Source organism: Anoplophora glabripennis, unplaced genomic scaffold (assembly GCF_000390285.2).
Source record: "Anoplophora glabripennis isolate ALB-LARVAE unplaced genomic scaffold, Agla_2.0 scaffold412, whole genome shotgun sequence".
Classification (NCBI taxonomy): Eukaryota; Metazoa; Arthropoda; class Insecta; order Coleoptera; family Cerambycidae; genus Anoplophora; species Anoplophora glabripennis.
In genome coordinates this window covers 25,128-46,016 of record NW_019416613.1, presented here as the reverse complement: position 1 = coordinate 46,016, position 20,889 = coordinate 25,128, and the positions used below count along the sequence as shown (strand labels likewise).

Below are 20,889 nucleotides of genomic sequence, written 5' to 3'. Positions count from 1 at the left end.
TTTAATTTTATTTGATATGCAATAAACCATTGTTTGACTTGTTATTAACTCCTCTACGACAACTATAAACATACTCATAACAATTTATATTTTAATAATAAAAATAAATGCAATTGTAACGATTGACATCTTTTTGTGGACTAATCAGTTTCTACCGACGAAAATGATTTAAAAACGTGTTTTGATTTTCGCGGGGTTATCTAATATTTCGCGTGTGCCATGAGATGTGGATGGCCGGATACTTGGTCAGTGATGCTGTTCTTGATGTCAGTCTCACCTGCCTCACCGTACCTGAGATGTCAGCCAATGAAAGCACGTGGAACCCCACCAACCCCACTTTATTATATGTAGGTGATAATTATTACAACTAATGCATTCTATTAAATGCAGTCAATCATACTGTATCCACTGTCGGCCTGGCAGCCTTGTCTTGTGGTCTGTACTCGGTAGTGGTTTATGGATTATGGTGTCATTACCTGCCATATTTAAATAAATATAGTGGCGTTTTTATGGGCTCTAATTTAAACGATGTTGGTTGCTGATAAGTTGACTTTCCTTATCTGATTTTAACACAGTTTGCTTATACACGTAAAATCTCAATTCCCCGCACATAAATTAGATCTTATTTTAGTTAGGCGTTAATTAAAAATGCACCGTGCAGTTTACCCTGTCACATAATTATTTCACCTCTTGCAGCAAAAATTCTATCTCTGTTTATTTGATAAATTTATGCGATAACGAAAAAAAAATATTTCCTAGATAATATTTAATCCAAAATAGTTTCTGTAAGGCATATTTATTAAATAAAAATTTGAATAAATGTTAGCAAAAGATACCAATAATTACTTTTAACTAATTTCGATAGAATTTTCAAAACTTATGTATTCTGAAAAGCATATACATTTTACACAATAATTTATTTTGAATAACGGCTGCAATACATTTTAAACAATAGTTCCGGGAAAAATATTTCTTTAGCTAATACAAAAACATATTTATAAGAATGTATAAGAGAATAACATAAGTGTATACCAGACATAATATAGGTGGTACATTATTATAGACAATTATATCTGTGCAATTATAATACAACACTCTCACATTAGTAACTATACCTACCGACTTAAAAATTAAGTAGGCCAGGAATTATGCAATATAAGTTGAATCTTTATAAATTCTTTATTTTTTCTAATAGATTAAAATAAGAGGTTTTAGGTTTTCTATGTCAGATCTTTTGTTGACTGGGTTTTCATTCCTGATCATAATCATTTCGACAAATCTTTTTTTAATCATGCTGCTTATACCATATCAAACTGTATGCTTAAGGAATATAAAATTTGATTTATTTACGTCATTGATTTGAGTTTTTAACAGTCTCCGTCTGGCCTATGTACAATTTGTTGCTACTTTTCAAAGAATTTTATGGAGAATAACTGACTTCATCAGCATGGGTGTTTCCGTTTTCGTTTTAGTGAACAAATTATTTTGTATTAGTATTCTCATTTTTTAAAGCAATTTCATTTAACTGTTGTCTATGGCATTTTTCAAACTTTAAAAAACTTGGTATTTTAAAACAATTATATCTTTATTTTAATTAGTGTAAACAGAGAATATAAAAAAATAATCAGAATAATTGTTTGAGTAAGATGAACAAATAATTGGTAAATATATGTAATTTTAAAGAGTGCGTATTTCCCTAATAACTAATATAGAAACATTTTATCTTTCTGGAACATTTTATTATTTTCTTTGTCCCACTTTATATACAGCGCTTTTAACGTGAAAACTTTCTTAAAATACAGAGTAGTCTTAAATTGTTTCCTAATATTTCAGGGGTACATTTTTTACATAACTTTTTCCTGAAAATGGATAGGAGAGATGTACATCAAACACGTTTTTTTTTTAATGAAAATTAATACAAAAAGTTCAGATAAACGAGAGTCGAAATGGGTTCTCTAGAACCCATTACATGACAAAAATTAAATCCAATATATTTGTCTAATGGGAAATTAAAATAAAAAAAAAATTAAAGCAATAGTCCAGAAAAGTATATAGAACGTTTCTTAATTGTACTGCTAAATTTCTATATAGTGTTTCATGGATAAAATTAATACGGAAAATTGAAATGGATCAATGCAAGTATTAAATTTGGTATAGGTTTTTCATTGATTCATACTCGTACAGATTCATTGACCCCATTTTCTCATATCTGCCTTGATAAAAAAGTGTTTTTTTTGTTTCCTTGTAAGAGTTTTTATTCTAAAACGTGAAAGAGTGTTTGTGGTACCTGAAAAAAATCAATCCATAAATGAAGACATGATATAATATTCATTTTTGAATATAAATAAATGTTTCTTAAAAACCGTAGGATAACTATTTAAGGGATTGTAAATTATCTGCCTTTTATATATATTTTTTCTTTTCTAATTATTTTATTTTATCATCAGATATTCAAATTACACTTGAAAAGAAACAATTATCTATTACGTATAACATCACTATCCTTTAATATAAAAGTAACCTGTAAATATATTTCTTTAATTTTATTAAAAAATTATGTTAACTACTTACAATTAACAAAACATAAAAATAATTTGGCACTTTCAAAAATTGCGATCACGTAATCAAATTTTTTTTATATGCAGAAGGACGCTATAATGGACAGTTTGTATTATCATAATAATAATTAAAACTTATTCTTTATCATCTTAAAACTGGTTGAATTAAGGCCACTAAGTTAAACTGCATTTTGAAATGTTACTGAAAGAAACAAAATTATAATGAATCATTTTTGAGTTAATCTTCTAGACTTGGTATTATTTGTACAAATATATACAATTATATTTTTAAAAGAACCATCACATTTTCTTTTAGATTTAGAAATGGTTTATAAAACTTTAGGCGATTTTGTAAACGGTTTAGGTATTCAATTAACAACTTTTCAAAAACTATTGTTGGGTACTACAGCACCATTGACAGAATGTTAATATATTGAAATGAAAATTACATCTCTTTCAAGATATAATGTCAAAAATTCGCTTATTAAGAAATGACCTGGTAAGTAAGATAAATCTTAAGTCTTCTGAAAGCCAACGAAATCGAGAATTTGCCCAAAAATTAATTTTATCTATTTTTTTGGAAAGTATGTAATGTACACCACAAAGTTCTAACCTACATAATCAAAAGGTTTTTTAGAATAGCAATTTAGAGTTTAGAATACATTAATTGAGATGAATTTGTATAAGGGCCATATAATTAGTATAAGATATGAGACGTATAAGACGAATGCTTCGCCGTAAAGTCCCAGAAGTCTGTCAGAATATTTTATTATATTCAAATAATCAAAAATGAATCTAATCAACAATGACAATAACACAGGCCAACAAAAAAATATCGTGTGTTTTTGAGACACGACCCTATCTATCTGTAGTAAAATTTTCCGCAGTATCCGAAAATGATCAAAAGAAAAAAAATTGTGACTATGGTTCTCCACCACACATTCTCAATTTCCCCCAAAAATTAAAAAAATCCAAAGTATCCATCCAACCCATCTATCTTTAGTAAATTTTCCGTTGAATCCGAAAGAAATAAAAAAAAGTTCTGACCCACGGATTCTCCCCCACACACTCTCAATTACCCCCAAAAATTAAAAAAATCCGAACCAGCCGTCCAACCTACCTATCTCTAGTAAAATTTTCTGCTGAATCCGAAAATGATAAAAAGAAAATTTTCTGACCTATGGATTCTCCCCCACACACCCTCAATTCCCCTCAAAAATTAAAAAAAAATCCAAACTGGCCATCCAATCTACCTTTGGATATTTAGTGAAATTCTCCGAATCTCCAAAAAAATTGTTTTTGGCTAGTTTGGATTTTTTTCATTTTTGAAGGGGAATTGAGGGTGTGTGGGGGAGAATCCATACCCCAGAAAATTTTCTCTTTAACATTTTCGGATTCAGCGGAAAATTTTAGCAAAGATAGGTGAGTTGGATGGCTAGTTTGGATTTTTTTTATTTTAATTTTTGAGGGGAATTGAGGGTGTGAGGGGGAATGCACAAGTCAGAATTTTGTGTTTAGCATTTCAGCGGAAAATTTTACTACAGATAGGTAGGGTCACATCTCAAAAACACACAATTTTTTTATTTTGTCGGCCTGTGTATTTACTGGCATAACCAGTTACTGTAACGAATTATAAAACCAAAACAGTGAATTTTAAAAAATAAATGTGCAAACTAATACAAATAAGTTAATGTTTAAATGTCCTTAATATGTATATTATTTTTATTTAAATATTTCACTGCCGACCTTCTTACTTCTAATGTAGACGTTATCCTTATCAGATGGATAATTAATATATATTCTCTAAAAATCCTTTCACCCTTCTTCGAATTGTTAACCACTATAAACTAGTAGGACATATACTTAATTTTTTAATTGAAATCAGGGAAATAAATAAAGGAATAAGGTCCGGTGATGGTACGATCTGATCAATGCAACTATCTGGAAGCATATGATTCAATTGTTCAAAGTTGAACAGGTCAACATTTCTCGGCCCATGTGCACCAACTCCATCGAGTTGATAGCAGCAATCCTATAATCGTTTGGAGATAATATTGTTCAAAAGGGTTGACAAAACTTTACTTATACCCATTGATCTACAGGTATTCTGTATACTACTAAAAAAAATTTATCTTAATTTATTTTAATAATAATTTTATTTCAAAATTCACCAGAGTTCGAAACTATTTAAGAACAAATAAGAACAGAATAAAATGCAGTATCCGATCTCGAAAGAGGTATGTATTTTGATTTAAAAATTCGATTTTTAATGATTTGAAGTTAGCCATGTTGTTCAAAAGGTAGGAGTGGAAAAGACTATTGTGCGTGTAGAGAAACGAATACATAGTTGATGTAAACACTTTGTAGATATTATAGTAAAACACGAGTATTCACCAACCGTAATGAATATCTAATTAGCTGATTTCTATAAACGATAGTGAGATAGTGAGAGAATACATGACAACTTTGCCATCTATTGATATACCATAAGAGGACTGCTATTGTGGGGCCATAAGAGGGTTACTGATGTGGTGCCATTGGTGGCATTGGTGGCTACTATTGTGGTACCATCAAAGGGCGACATTGTGGTGCCATCAGATGGCTACTGTTATAATGTCATCAGAGGGCTACAATTGTGGTGCCATCAAAGGGCGACATTGTGGTGCCATCAGATGACTACTGTTATAATGTCATCAGAGGGCGACTATTGTGGTGCCATCAAAAGGCTATTATTTGGGTTTTGAAATAAATATTTGTCATATAAGAGTGGTTATCCCCATCCCACTTTTATTGGCCTTGCAGTTAGTTAAATTGGAATTCAAATGGTTTAAGGTTTCAACTCCTACCAATGCTTCATAAGGGCGTGTTGAGTGGTTGCTATGGATATCTTCCTTAACTTTATAGCGGTCGTTTGGTAAAACCTCCGCCACTTGGAATGGATCTCGAAATATTGGCTGTATTTTTTTCCGCGCTTACTGGAAAACTAATCATCTTTGTGATTACGATGTCCCCTACTTGAAAACTTGTGGAAGTAACCGTTTCTTATAAAAGTGAGGTCTTTTCAATGCTTCTCTGAGAATTTTTGTTACATCGACGACTGCGTCGTCTTCAGAAACTATAATAACGTTATCCAATTGTAGTTCTGAGGGCGTGTAATTAGTGATTTTGTCTTTTGTGCTGTTAATACCTTGCTGAACTTTTACAATATTCGAGTCAATATTATTTGCAGTTGTACTTGAACCCGTAGTAGCCAGTGCGTCGGGAATTGTCCTATTCGTTCCTTCCACTTGACCGTCACCTCTGGGTAAGCCTACAGCTGTTATAAATACATAGCATAACATCGGAATTGGTTAGACGTGAATGCTGTTCCGGCATCTACTATGATTCTGATGGGATTTCCAAACGTTTTAACTATCCCATCAAATTTTTCCACCACATATTTGGATGACGTATCTGATATTTGCTCTAAGTGGACAAACTTCGAAAAGCTGCCAAAAATAACTAATAGGTACTTGTTGCCTTTCTACCTAAATGCAACGTATGATGTGGTCTGGAATATTTGGCAATAGAATGGAGATAACCTGTATTTTTATTGTTAGTTTTTTTATGATATGATATATGACATGAAAATAAGTACTTCTTCACAAACCATCGCAGTTTGGGGAACTAATAGTATTTTTTATTCGGTCGAGCGTTTTGTGTACGGTAAAATGACCAATATCGTCGTGGTTATGACTGTCTGCCATCGACAGTTCTTAGGAACAACCCACTTTCGTCCGCAATGTGTTAACTTATATACCTTGTTGCCACGTAAATCATATTCTTTCTGTTGTAGTGAGTTCAACGAAATTCCGACTTAGTGCATCTACATGTTGCATTTGGATGGCTGCTCCACGTTCAATTAATGTCTTGGAGAAACATCACTTGGTCTACTACATCCATTGTTTTTGGGTCGAATCAGGAATCACAGCGGAAACCATAATTTTCGAATTGGGCTGATCGGTACAAACTTGGGAGCAACGGTACCTTACAATTTTGATTTGTTTTTGTTTGTCCGCGCACGAGTACGAATGCGTTTTTGATGACGAATTTCTACAGCTGATTTCTATGACCGTTTGTTAAATAATAAAAGATATATTTATATGCTTTTGAAACAGAACTGTATCTACCTAAAACTGCTGACAGTGCTCACGCACAGGAAAGTCAATCAGCCTGCTCTATCCTGCAATATAAAGTTAATATAACAACTAACATGCTTGGCCATATTTTATAAAAAAATTTATTCGCCATAAGTTCCATTTTCAAGATACAGAGGTAATGTGTGTGTTCTTTTTACACGCAGGGAAGTAGTTTCGGCAGTATTTCGCCTGTATTTTTTCCTCCAAAATATTATAAACGAGGCTCACTATTATCATAAACTCTTAAATGCTTTACAATGATGTGTGTCTTTTTGCTGCAAGTCGCTAGGATTCACCATTTTCAAGAGAAATGGCAACGTAACGTGCGTAGGTAAACTAAGTACGGTATCAATGAATGACCCAAAATTTTAGTTGTAAGGTTTCTCCGAAATAATTTTACAACCTGAAGTAAACTGTAGTTGTTAATAAATTTGGAACACCCTGAACATCTCGAAAAGGAAGCATTTCCAGACAAACATTTGTACAACATTTTTAATTTATTTGCAACATAAAATCCGCTGTCAAAATTTGACCAAGCATTTTGGTTATACTTAACGCTAATTGAACATGTCAACGCTGCTTTGTTAAAATAAGATATGAACTATTGACTTCTATTTGAAAATATCATTTGGCAAATACATCAGTCATTAAATACATAAATAAATCTGATATTAAAACAAACATTAATTTTTAAGTAGTTGACTTCTCCGTAAATAAATAGCATCATTAAATTATTTTAAGCAGCAATTAAAAAAGAGAAAACAAACTGAAATGATATTGAAAAAAATATATAAACATCACAAAATTTGATGGGACTTAAGAAATAATAATAATTTTAAATATGAAAATTATAAATAAGTTTGCAATAAGGCTAAACAATAATAAAAATATGTGGTAATTAGTGCCATGTATTAAATAAATTAATTACGAAGAATTTCAATAAGTAATAAACACACACTATAGAGAACATGATTCATTTATTTTTGAAAAATTACATAGCCCGACAAAAAATCGTGTATTTTTGAGACGTGACCCTACCTATCTTTAGTAAAATTTTCCGCTGAATCCGAAAATGATAAAAGGAAAATTTTCTGACTTATGGATTCTCCCCCACACATCCAAACTGGCCATCCACCCTATAAATAAAATTCGCTGAATTAGAAAATGGCAAAACAATTGTTTGTACGTGAGGAATCCCCCCTACTCATCCGTATCTCCCACCTGCTTCGTTCAAAAATAAAAATAAATACAGATCAGACATCGCAACTGTTAAGACTTTTATAAAATTTGTCGGTAAAACCAAAATTAAAAATAATTTTTGAACTAAAAGTTCCATTTGCTCGTACACTTAACATTGCCCCCAGTTAGCATTTACAAATAACGGTTAGTATCCTAGCAAATTTTTGAGTGAAAGCTTACTGTTTTCCAAAATGTTTTAAGCTCTTAAGTAACTTTAAGCTCTATATGTCGAAAATTTTCTTTTTATCATTTTCAGATTCAGCGAAAAATTTTACTAAAGATAAAAGTAAGGTCACGTCTGAAAAATACACGATTTTTTTGTCCGCCTGTGTTATTTTACATCTGTGAAGAAATAATATACTTATTGTATAAGGTATATACTCATTGTATTGATGTATAAAGGTGTCACTACATCTAACCGCTTGTCAAAAATGTTTTTATAGGTATATCCTAATAAATTTCTACTATATTCGTCAATTATAACGGACACCTAATAAAAATTTTATACATAAAAAAAATAATCCGCTATAATCTAATTTATTCAACTACTAATTTGTTGGATAGGTAACTATTAAAATTGTAACAGATATAAAAAGAATATGTAACCGTATTTATAATATAAATGGTTAAATAATAACAATTGGTATTATTAGTAAATATTAATAGAAAAATATAGTTTAAAACAGATCCAAGATTATAGATTATGTAGCTACTTGTTTTTTCTGTTTTACATTTGTCCTCTTTATTGCACATGAGTACTACTAATATCACAAATCCTTACACTGAATAAGAAAGTTTTACCAAAAACTAAACATGTTTATAATGTAAATAGTTTTCCTAATATTTAGCTAGCTAGAAAAAATAAATTTGGAAAAAAAATTATAACAATTACGAGTACGTCTACATTTTAATCTTAATTAGTAAAAAATTAAGCTATATCGGAAATAATTATAAAACTGACTGTATTATTATTAGAAATCTGAACTGTTAGGGCGACTACAGGGTAGACTGCAGGCCGGGTTCTCTTTTATGTAATTTTTATCAAACAAAAAATGACGCAACCGTTGCCTTCTTATAATTGTACAATAACAGTCTGCCTCTGACCTGAAGCTTCTCGTCGATCAATTTATTCAATACGTATCCCTATGCCGGCCCTGTCGGCGTTACGGTGAATAATCCAGATTTGTTGTGCGTGTGTGAATGAGTTTGATGCTTTGCTTGGTCCAGTGTATACCATGTGTTTTTATTGGCTGTCAGTAGCATTATATATTGTGAGCATAGATTGACAGACGGCTTGAATACAGTACCACAGATTTAACCTATTTCTCTACTACAACTCGTACTGTTGCTTGCTACCATAATATAGGTTACTACTGTTTATTTATTTGATTGTCGCCACAAAGTTTCCGATGTCTAATTACACCGGCACACAAAATAGAAAGAGTGGGTTGTACCTTACATTTGACCCAATAGGCTTTATGTATTTTGACGTGTTGATTCCGAATCTGTTTAGTTCGTTCAGCTCAAACACTCCTAAAATTTTGTGTATATGGCAAAAATAGTGAAAAGGCGTCGAAAATCACGCTAGTGAAGGAAAGAAAATCGAAAAAAAATTGTTCTGAACTTGATCAAGTGGGTTTCTTATGTATTTTGATGTGCTGAATTCCAGTCGAAAGTCTATTAGCTGTATCACCCACAGATTTTGCAAAAAAAAAACGCAAAAAATTTCTGAAAATGGCAAAAAGTTAGATTAATGAGAGCAAGAAAATTTAGAACGAGGTTTTCTAGATTGGATCAAGTGTTCTCATAAATTTTCTCGAATTTTTAATCAGTTGAGCTTTATCAAAAATCGCAAAAAAAAAAATGGAGATCGTGAATCCCAAAATATCTTGAATATCATGGATATGAATTACTTCCAAATAAATTCGACTGACTCGAGCCAGGCTTTCTTTAATGTTGCTTTTACACTTTTCTTCTCTTGTAGCGAACTCGGCGCTTTTTCATTTTTTTTTTGCCATTTACTCAAAATTTTGGGTGTGTTTGAGCTAAATGGACTTCAGATTCGGATTCAGCACATCAAAATACATAAAACCTAAGGGGTCAAATTAAAGGCACTTACTTCAGCTTCTCTAGCGTTGCACCTTGCTTCGCCATAAATAAGATGCACGTCGAATGTAAATTCGTCCATTTTAACAACTTCGAAGTAAAAATTCGTTGGAAACAAAACAAATGTGAAACATTCAATTAGGTCTGATCACTTATTACGTGACAGCTCTGTTCATTTGTTTCATTATTCCTCACAGGTTGACACAGATGACATTGCATGGCTAGACTAGATGCGTGCAATAGAACTTTTATCACACAGTTGTGGATAAATTCAATTCTTACTAACATCTTGTGTAGGACATGCAGTTAATAAACACTTATCAGAAGAGACACATGTGCTTATTTTGTTTAAAATCATTTTTTTCGTTATACTTAATAAAAATTACTTAAATATCTTTTGGTGTTAATGAGATAACTTTACATTTTTGAACAAAAATTGCTCCAGGGCTAAGACAACTCAGTTCCGGCCAGGGGTTTAGATGCAAAAATTTTTTACCACAATGTCTTCTATATCGTCCTCAAGTTTGGCAACACCTTTTTGAAACACCCTGTATTTCACACAACAGTGTATTATGTAGTTCTTTTTATGTTAGAAACATATTTTTGTTGTATTGTAAAATTAATAATATTTTTCAAATTCTCTTCCTGAAAAAACTTAAAAGGTGAAACCATTTTAGAAATATTTGAAGGCGTAACATCATTTTGTAACTTAAAGCTATTTCCTTCATTAATTATTAAGATCTGCAAAAAAAAATATCTTTGTAACTATCACCTCAACATCACATAACATTACAATACTGCGGACCAAAGTTTTAGGAAATGTTCTTGCGGTTTTAAGGAAATATATTTATAAAAAAACAGTAATTGTTGCGATTCGAAGATATAAAGCAAACTTGCTGGTATTAACAATTGTATCTTTAATAGACTAGGCCGTATCTGTTTTGGTTTGGGTGAATCGTATATCCACGGAGATTTTTGGCTTTTTGGCTTTCAAACATCACTAGAAATGAAAATTTTTCTATGCGCATAAAAAAAACGCTTAACTTTTGGCGGCACAATATGTTAAAAAAAATCGAAAAATGTCATATTTTCTTGGGGTATTTAAATTGGGTATAGGACCTTTATACTTGGTTCAAAAAAACTTCATGTTATGTAGAATCATCACACCAAATTTCATCAAAATCGGTTCGATAGAATTTGCATAATAATTTTGCAATCCAGATTTTGAAAAAAAATTTGGAAATTTTCAAAGTTTTGAACAGCAAAAACCAAGGCCCTTAGATACTTGAAAATTTAATCACATATAGAAGGACTCTCAAGCTTTTAAACTTTTTGAAAAATTCGAATCCGTCAATTAGGAGAGCTCTGGCGCTTGTTTAAACATTGGTCGAATTTTTGTACTTTATAAACAATTAGAATAACTTTGTGAATATTCAACCAAATCAAATTTTTTAAAGCAGGTTTTTAAAGCAGATTTTAAAAGTAGGTTGCCAATGAAGAAAAGTATTGTAATCTTAAATCTGGTAAATACTCGGAATACCAAAGGTATTTTTCGAAAAATTAGCCCAGATGTCCCAGTACATTTAATGTAAATGACGGTTAACTTTTATCGGCTATAACTACGTAACTAATTGACCAATCGATCTGTTTTTTTTTAAGAGGCGTCTTTCCAAGAACTTTTAAAACCTGCTTTAAAAATTTTTATTTGATTGAATATTCACAAAGTTATTCTAATTGTTTATAAGTACAAAAATTCGACCAATGTTTAAACAAGCGCCAGAGCTCTCCTAATTGACGGATTCGAATTTTTCAAAAAAAGTTTGAAAGCTTGAGAGCCCTTCTATATGTGATTAAATTTTCAAGTATCTAAGGGCCTTGGTTTTTGCTGTGCAAAATTTTGAAAATTTGTATTTTTTTTTTTAAAATCTGGATTGCAAAATTATTATGCAAAATCTATGGAACCGATTTTGATGAAATTTGGTGTGGTGATTCTACATAGCATGAAGTTTTCTTGAGCCAAGTATAAAGGTCCTATACCCAATTTAAATGCCCCAAAAAAAAATCCCTAAAAAGCATTGTTTTTTAACCCCATTTTTGCGATTTTTTCGATTTTTACCATAATAATCATGATCCATTCGATTTGTAACTAGTCATGTTTTATAAAAAATTTAATTACAAAAATTGATTTCCTTTACCAATTTCGCCTAAAATGAACTCTTGAAAAGATGAAGAATGAAATAGGAAGAAAAATATGACATTTTTTGAATTTTTTTAACATATTGTGCCGCCAAAAGTTAAGCCCACGTATTTTTTATGCGGATAGAAAAATTTTCATTTCTAGTGATATTTGAAAGCCAAAAAGCCAAAAATCTCCGTGAATATACGATTCACCCATATATGGCTTTTAAAACAGATACCGTCTGGACTATAATGATTTAACGGTTAAACGTCTGTTCATATACCTGTTATATTCTAAACAAGTGTATAATTGAAATGGATTACTATTTTAATAGTAATCGTTTTGCATTTCATGCTTCAATTAAGTCTTAGATGAAAGGTGCGATAATTACAATTATCTAGATATATTTGTCTTAATGAGTTTAATAAATTAAATTAATCCAATTTATATATCAATATTGTAATTTATGTAAACTTGATAAGCACAAGATAATATTTTTCCAAGCATACAGCATAATTGCTTTGTACAACTATCATTTTCTCCCATCTATAATACAAATACGAAGACTTTCTAAGATTATCTCATTGCTTCAGAAACCTGTTCCTTGGGTTAACTAAAAATATTTAATAAACCAAGGGTTTAAAACCATTTGTTGTTTAACATGTTGCAGTTTAAAAAGGTATAGAATATTTTATTGAAATATAAAGATATTTAACGTAGGCTAATAAATTTGATGATAAAATTAACAGAAAAAATTTATTGGATTAGTATAGATATACTCGTATGCTGGTGGTAGTGCCAGTGGTGGTAATAGTGTCGGTGATGGTGATGGTAATGTGCTGCTGCAACTGCTACTGATGCTGATGCTGATGATGGTGATGGGGATGGCGATGGTGCTGGTCATAGTGCCGCTGATGGTAATAGTGATGAGGGCGGTGGCGACAACGATGACGACGACGACGAGGAGGACGATGACCATAGGGGAGAATGATGATGATGAGGATGATGATGATGAGGATGATGATGATGAGGATGGTGATGATGATGGTGATGATGCTGGTGATGATGATGGTGATGATGCTGGTGATGATGCTGGTGATGATGGTGGTGGTGATGGTGGTGGTGATGGTGGTGGTGCTGATGGTGGTGGAGGTGATGGTCATGGTGGTGATGGTGATGGTGCTAGTGGTGATGGTGCTAGTGGTGATGGTGCTAGTGGTGATGGTGCTGGCGGTGAAGGTGCTAATGGTGATGGTATTGGTGATGGTGATGGTGGTGGTGATTGTGGTGATGGTAGTTGTAGTGATGGTGGTTGTGGTGATGATGATGATTATGATGGTACTGGTGGTGCTGGTGTTGGTGGTGATCGTGCTGGTGGTTATGGTGGGGGTGGTGATGCTGTTGGTTATGATGGTGCTCGTGATGATAGTGCTGGTGGTGATGGTGCTGGTGGTGATGGTGCTGGTGATGGTGGTGGTGGTGATTGTGATGGTGGTGATGGTGATTGTGTTGGTGGTGACAGTAGTGGTGATGGTGCTGCTGATGCTGGTGCGTTGTGATGATGCTGATTGTGATTGTGCTAGTGGTAATGGTGCTGGTGGGGGTGGTGATGGTGGCAATGGTGCTGGCGGTGATGGTGGTGGTGGTGATTGTGGTGATTGTGGTGAAGGTGGTGATGGTGATTATGGTGGTGGTGATGGTGATACTGGTAATGGTGATAGTGTTGATGGTGTTGGTGGTGCTGGTGGTGCTGATGTTGGTGGTGGTGGTGATGGTGGTGGTGGTGATGGTGGAGGTGCTGGTGATGGTGATGGTGGTGGTGCTGGTGATGGTGATAGTGATGGTAGTGGTGGTGGTGGTAGTGGTGGTAGTTGTAGTTGTAGTGGTAGTGGTAGTGGTAGTGGTAGTGGTAGTGGTAGTGGTAGTGGTAGTGGTAGTGGTAGTGGTAGTGGTAGTGGTAGTGGTAGTGGTAGTGATGGTAGTGGTGGTGGTGGTAGTGGTGGTAGTTGTAGTTGGTAGTGGTAGTGGTAGTGGTAGTGGTAGTGGTAGTGGTAGTGGTAGTGGTAGTGGTAGTGGTAGTGGTAGTGGTAGTGGTAGTGGTAGTGGTAGTGGTAGTGATAGTGGTGGTGATGGTGATGGAGATTAGACGTAACCAAAAGAGAATGGGTTGCAACAAAGTTTCCAGTTTTTTTATGCTCATTATTATGTTTTTAACTACAATATGTGTGATTTTAACATTTTCCACACAAATATTTGAGGTAAGAAATTAATCATTATCTGAATTCAGATTTATATTCGTCTGATCAAATTATTAGGGAGTAGGATGATTTTAGTTAGATATCAGTCCTGATACTGTGGTCCAATCCACAAAATATGCTATTTTAGGTAATTATTTATATTAAGAAGAACCATGAGTTGAACAGTGAAAACTGAATTCAGGTTCATGTTGAGCAAGTCAACGTACATTTGTCATATATTTGTACTGCACTATATACAGGAATAAATTTTTTCCTCAATACTTCTTATTACTACTATTTTAACTTGCAAACCAGGGCATTATGTTCTTATTATTATGTGACGTCAAAAATACCTAACATTACAAATAAATATAATGAAAAAATTAAATTGGTATATCCCAAGGAGATAATTTAAAAGTTATCCAGTTGTTCTTCAGTTGGTCGGACCCAAGATATTTTAACGGCTTTATGTCTACGTGTTGGGGAATTATAAAGAATCCCTAAAAATGTCGAAATTGATCCTTCATATATTAGGTAAATCTAAAACTTTTATTCAATGATATTATATTAAAATTAAGGTAAACATTGAACAAAATAAGGTCAGACACACATTTCGTCAATCAAGTTAACCTGGCTAAGCATTTTATTTCTTTCTTTTTCGAAAATGTATTACGAATTTTTAGTACGTTCACTAAAAGTAAATATTCATCCTTATCTACTATTTTGTACCATTATTATTATTTGTATTATTATCTACTGTTTTGTAGTTTTCCTTAAATAACGTTGTATTACAATTTTTCTCATCCTATATTTATGGTAATGACTATAATCTCAATTTCATTATAAATGTTTACTTTCATTCACATAAGGGAACAAGGTGATCGAAAACTCACGTTGGTTTTTTATTTATTAATATTGGTCTACAGGATATCGATTTCCTTTGTATTTAACTATCTAAACTTATGATTTATTGGGCTTGTTCTTGAAGTGTGATGTTAGATTAAACGGGCACGATTTTCAATCTTTATTATTTATTAGGAACACCTAGTTTTAGATCACTTCCCACCCACCTGAAAAAAAAAGCATGATTCCACTAAGTACCGTTAAGATGGTCATATTTTATCTTAACCTATGATTATTGATGAATTGCAGTGGTTCTTGATTTAATAACTATGTTTGCAAAATTATATTAAAATTATAATAAATATAACTTTATGAATAGTTAAATAATATGCCTTTATTTTCATATAAAAACAAAATATGGAACATAATCATATAAATGGCGGCGAGATCTAGCAGAGCTACTCATTCTAACCGCTTGTTTTACAAAAAAATAAAAAATACATAAATATATATACACAGAGTAAATAAACACTACTATGTTTTAAGGGTAACAATGTGTTTCTTAATTGCTATTTTAAAATTATTATTAAATATGTACATTAGGTATTTTTTTATACTTATACAGGGTGTCTCAGAATATGTGAGAAATCTTTCAGACTTATACAGGGGGCGTTAAAATAGGAAATAGGAAATTGACAGTATACTGGGTGTTTCCCATAAGAACCTACACATAGCAGGGGCATGTAGGGAAACCCAAAATATGGGGATTTAACGCAACTTACCTTTATACTAAGCTGCACCCCTGAGAAGTTATAGGTCTTGAAAGTGGGATTTCAAATTGTGAAAAATATCATTAATCGACACTAAATAGAATTCAATTGAAGGATTTTATAGGGTGATAAGGGATGATGCACCATTAAAATGTGACAAAATTTTTTAAACCGTTGGCAATGGCAATGGCGAAACAATTGATAGTTGTCAAGGTCCGCATGGACCATTCTCATTACATTTTTGGTACAGTGGATATCATGACATGACATTTTATCGTCCAGAATAAAAGAGATTCGATATGTTCTAACAAGTTTTCCAGTTTGTCCTCATCAAAACATTTTTATTTCAAGTTTTTATCTCCAAAAAGATTTTTTATATCAGAAAAACAAAGCCAATTTATATTTTTCCAATGGGAGCCCTAGATACTTCACAATCAAAATGTCCGTAAAATTACAAAAGGGAGTTTTATACATATTATTTATATTATTACTATTACTAATATATTCTTCGTTTGTATAAAACCACAAGGATCTTAATAACCTTTTTTGTAGAGCAGATTCGAATTTTTGGCACAAGATGAACTCATAAGATGTCGCAACATCTAGACTAAAAGGGTTTTAATATACAGGGTGCCCCACGGTGACGAGACATTAGAGATATTTCAGAGACTACTTCGATTTTAATTTTGAAAATTCTCAAGAAATTATGCAATATCCATTGACTGCGCGAAAAACATAAATACCTTAAAAACCAGAAGAGGTAGGCAGAGGAAACCATCATACCATTCGAAAGAGAACAAAATCGTTTATCAGGTTGCACAAAAATCACATGGTGTTCCATTTAAAAAAAAATAAGTTAAGATGATTTAAAGTTGACTAAATTCAGCATTAAATTTCTACTACCCTGTACGAAATTAAATCATCTTGAAATTATGGCAGGGAAGCTTAGAGTTTTAGATATGTCTGAGATAAATTTTATCGCTCTAACTTTATTATTGTAAAATACACATCTTTTTGAATTAGGCAGTGCTTTTTTAATTTTTTTTTAAATTAAATATATCAAAAACGGTTAACTTTGGAAATAGGAAAGATTTATGAAAGTTCATCTAAAAATTGTCGTCCAATCCAAAATTGCAATAATATACAGGGTGTTTCATTTAAAATAACGAAGATGACGTTAACTTCCGGTATAACCGGAAGCGTTAGATGGACGCCATTATTTTAGTTAAACACTATTGCCAAATTCAAAATTAAAATCGAAGTAGTCTCTGAATTATGTCTAATGTCTCGTCACCATGTAGAACACGTGTTTTAGGTAGATTTTTATACTTTTTCTTTAATTACAAATATATTTACGCTAACAAAATAAGTAAACAAACAAACAAGTATCATCAATGAACCAACTGACTACTCTTTTCCACCGTTATTTAGCATTTTGTACCCATTCCAGTTCTTTATTACAGAAAACCCTATTTTTACAAGTATAACATAAACAACAGATAATGAAATATTTTGTATAATTAAATTAAATTTATAAATACGGGAGAAATTATTGAATATTCAGTCCCACATACTTCTCTGTATAGCTTCACTAAAGATTCTACAGAATTTTAGTAAAATTTTAACTTTTTTTAATTGATGAGGTTTTTTTATCTGCTTTTAATTTACACTACTGTTATTGTTTTTATCAAATAACCTTCAAGGACATTCTGCGTAGATTCTGTGTAGATCCTGCGTAGAATATTTATCTAAAAATATGTGACTTCATTTAAAAAAATATAGTTTGTCCCAATGATGGAACAAAATTCATATTTTTTCCAGTTCAGATTTAAAAAAATCGCTGAAACAAGTCAGTTAGTAAATTGTCACTTTTCTGCAATTTTTTCTATTTTTTTGAGCCATGTTTGAGAGACCTATAACTTTACCGACATTTTTTTTAATAGGATGCTCTATATTTTACAGTATAAATAGATAGCCCTTCTAAAGAAGAATTCAGTGATATAAGGTTAAACCTACTTTTTTGTCATAGTTGTCAAAAAATGAAGGAATGATATGAAAACAATAATTTAGTATTACTTTTTATTACAGCAAATGTTCAAAGTGGTCCACGTTAACCATTGCACAATGCCCAATTCGGTGTTCAAAGTTATCAATTACATTTTGAATAACATTTGGTGTTATATTCTCTGATACGATTTCTCAATCCTTCGATAATACCTAGTCTGGTCTGTTCACATACACATTGCTTTTTAGATAACCCCACTAAAAAAATCTAGTGGGGTTAAGTCAAGGAAGCGTGGTGGCCATTCAAGCGGCTCTCTTCTATCCATCTATTTTGGAAAATATTATTAAGGTACACTAAAAGAAATGCGTTTTATTCTTTATTAGAATTCTATATGCCATTATAAGACCATTGTATACTATATGTGACAGTTAAACAGGTGAATATTGGATATAAAACGCGTATTGCTAGCACAATTGTATAGTGACTATAAACCTTATTCTTTATTAAATTATTATATAACTAGTATACAACGTTTTTTATACCCTTTACGAAATAATAGCAATAACTGTTATTAAAGTGTTCCATATCATTATTAGAATCTAGTACTGGTTATAAGTGTTAAGTGTTATAATAATAAATGTATTAAACTGTTGTATACTCTGTATGAGTTAAAAACATATGACATTAAGTTTTCAGAAATTTTATTGGATAACTAATTACAAGCTAAGGTTCTAATGTAAACATACATAAAACATACTTTTAAGCATTAAAAATGATGACAAATCGCTCCCAAAACTGTCCAGTTTATTTTCTTAGCAACGATGCACCCGTATTTTCTTGTATTACACGAGAATTTGCACTATAACATCCCCTGAAAGGTTGAGTCACCGTTAACCTTCTGTTCCTCCATCTTATGTAAAACTTAACATCAGCGATTTCTAATAGGACCTACAAAATTATAATTTTTAAGATTTAGACAAGATTTACATTTGAAAAAACAAAACAATTACAAACCATAAAACTGTTAGATACTTACATAATTTTCCATTTCACACAACGCGATATGATCATGTATCCCACAAAACATGTGCCTATACTGTCTATTTTTATCAAACTAGACGTGTAATAGTCGTAAGTCGATGCACAGCGCACTGTCGGAAATTTTACGATCATAATCGATTATGCACCGAGAGGTGACGATCACTTAACCATCATAAGACGCGTTTTACACGTTAAAAACGGAAACATATTCAGTATAAGAACGAATAATTCTGTTAATACAATTGTTATATACAAATTCGGATCCTGGTCTTTATACAACAAATCTTCCCTACTATACAATTGGAACATAAAGTCTATAACACCTAATAATGTATAAGTAATTCATTATAACCTTTTTTTCATAGATGCATAAGGTGTATTAAGCACCTTCTAGTTAAACTCATTGAATAATGACTATGGGGATGATTCTTTTTTTTTTAATAAAAGTTGTATACTGGTTATAAAAGTTTTAATATGCGCTATACACATTATTCTAGATAAACAGTTTAATAAGCCCATTTCTTTCAGTGTAATTTCTTATATTGAGGTGAAAATGTGGAGGGGCACCATCTTGTTGGACCCAGACGTCACCAGCAGGCATGAGCTCATTAGAGTTAATTACAGGGTTGGAATCAGCTGAAAACGCAAAGTAATCCAAATAAATGTCGATTTCCTACTATTGCAACCCAAACATTCACTTTTTCCGGTCGTTGTGTATGTTTTTCTTACATCTAATGCAGATTTTCTGGGCTCCAAAACCTAGTGTTTTGCCTGATCACGGTTCCGTTTAAGCAAAAAGTTGCTTCGTCAGTGAAAATTATGTGATTCTTAAGTTGGGTTGTCTTTCAAATTTTCTAATTTCCTCGCAAGACTGTATATCTTCTGTCTGTGTCACCCATCCATAGTTCTTGTAAGACGTTAGCTTTCTAAGGATGTCACTTTTGAGGCTTCAGAGTTCTGTGAACTGATGACTTCGACAAGTTGAAGTTGGCTGAGATAGATTTAATGGAGGACTGAGGATTTCAGGTAAAAGCGAACATCATTCGTCCTTCTTATCACGTAGGGGCGTATGGATATACACATACGCCTCTACGTGATAATAGAGACGAATTATTTTGACGGTCATTTTCGCTTACCGTTCTTCGCCTTGGATACTTTACTTACTTACTTTATTGTTGACTAATTCTGTTCGCTTCAAGAACCTTGGTTTCAAACCGGATGTAGTTGCGGAATCGCCTATGGAACGCGGTCGTTAGAAAGATGCCCTTTCTGCAGGCAGACACTGACGGCACTTCTCCTCGATTTGCGTTCGACAGACCCTACACCGTACTCATTAAAAGACAGGAGGAGACCGCCCGTGAAGATGTAATCAATGTCTTCACAGACGGGTCGAAAAGAAAGGTACAGGATGTGGAATTTATTCTAGATCCTTGCATATTCAATATCAGTGGGCAATGGATATGCATGCTACCGTGGTACAAACGGAATTGGCAGGTATAACCATAGCCGCTAAAGACATTGCCCGTAGGCACACTGCAGGTAAAACCATCAGAATCTACACAGATAGTAGACAAGCATTACTGATCTTATGTAATCGTAAGATAATGACTAGGTCAGTATGGAAATGCCACCAGGCACTGGTCATCGCTTCATTTTCCAACAGCATATCTGTATGCTGGGTCATGGAACCCGAGCGGTGCAATAGCAATAAAAGAAGCTGACAAGTGCATCGG

The 20,889-nt window shown here is 32.5% G+C and overlaps 1 protein-coding gene across 1 annotated transcript; it reads left to right on the top strand.

Annotated features, from left to right (window-relative positions):
• Nucleotides 1–224: 224 nt before the first annotated feature.
• Nucleotides 225–13,819, top strand: LOC108913425 (glycine-rich protein DOT1-like). The gene is made up of 2 exons (XM_018718974.1): nucleotides 225–347; nucleotides 13,034–13,819. The coding sequence occupies exons 1-2, from the start codon at nucleotides 225–227 to the stop codon at nucleotides 13,817–13,819; spliced, it is 909 nt and encodes a 302-aa protein (XP_018574490.1).
• Nucleotides 13,820–20,889: the final 7,070 nt, after the last annotated feature.

What these genes read in the sequence shown, in the direction of transcription:
- LOC108913425 (XM_018718974.1), top strand. Translation starts at nt 225, where the DNA reads ATGTGGATGGCCGGATACTTGGTCAGTGATGCTGTTCTTGATGTCAGT. An exon ending in CCAACCCCACTTTATTATAT is followed by an intron (nt 348 to 13,033) that starts GTAGGTGATAAT and finishes GGATTAGTATAG; the next exon opens with ATATACTCGTATGCTGGTGG.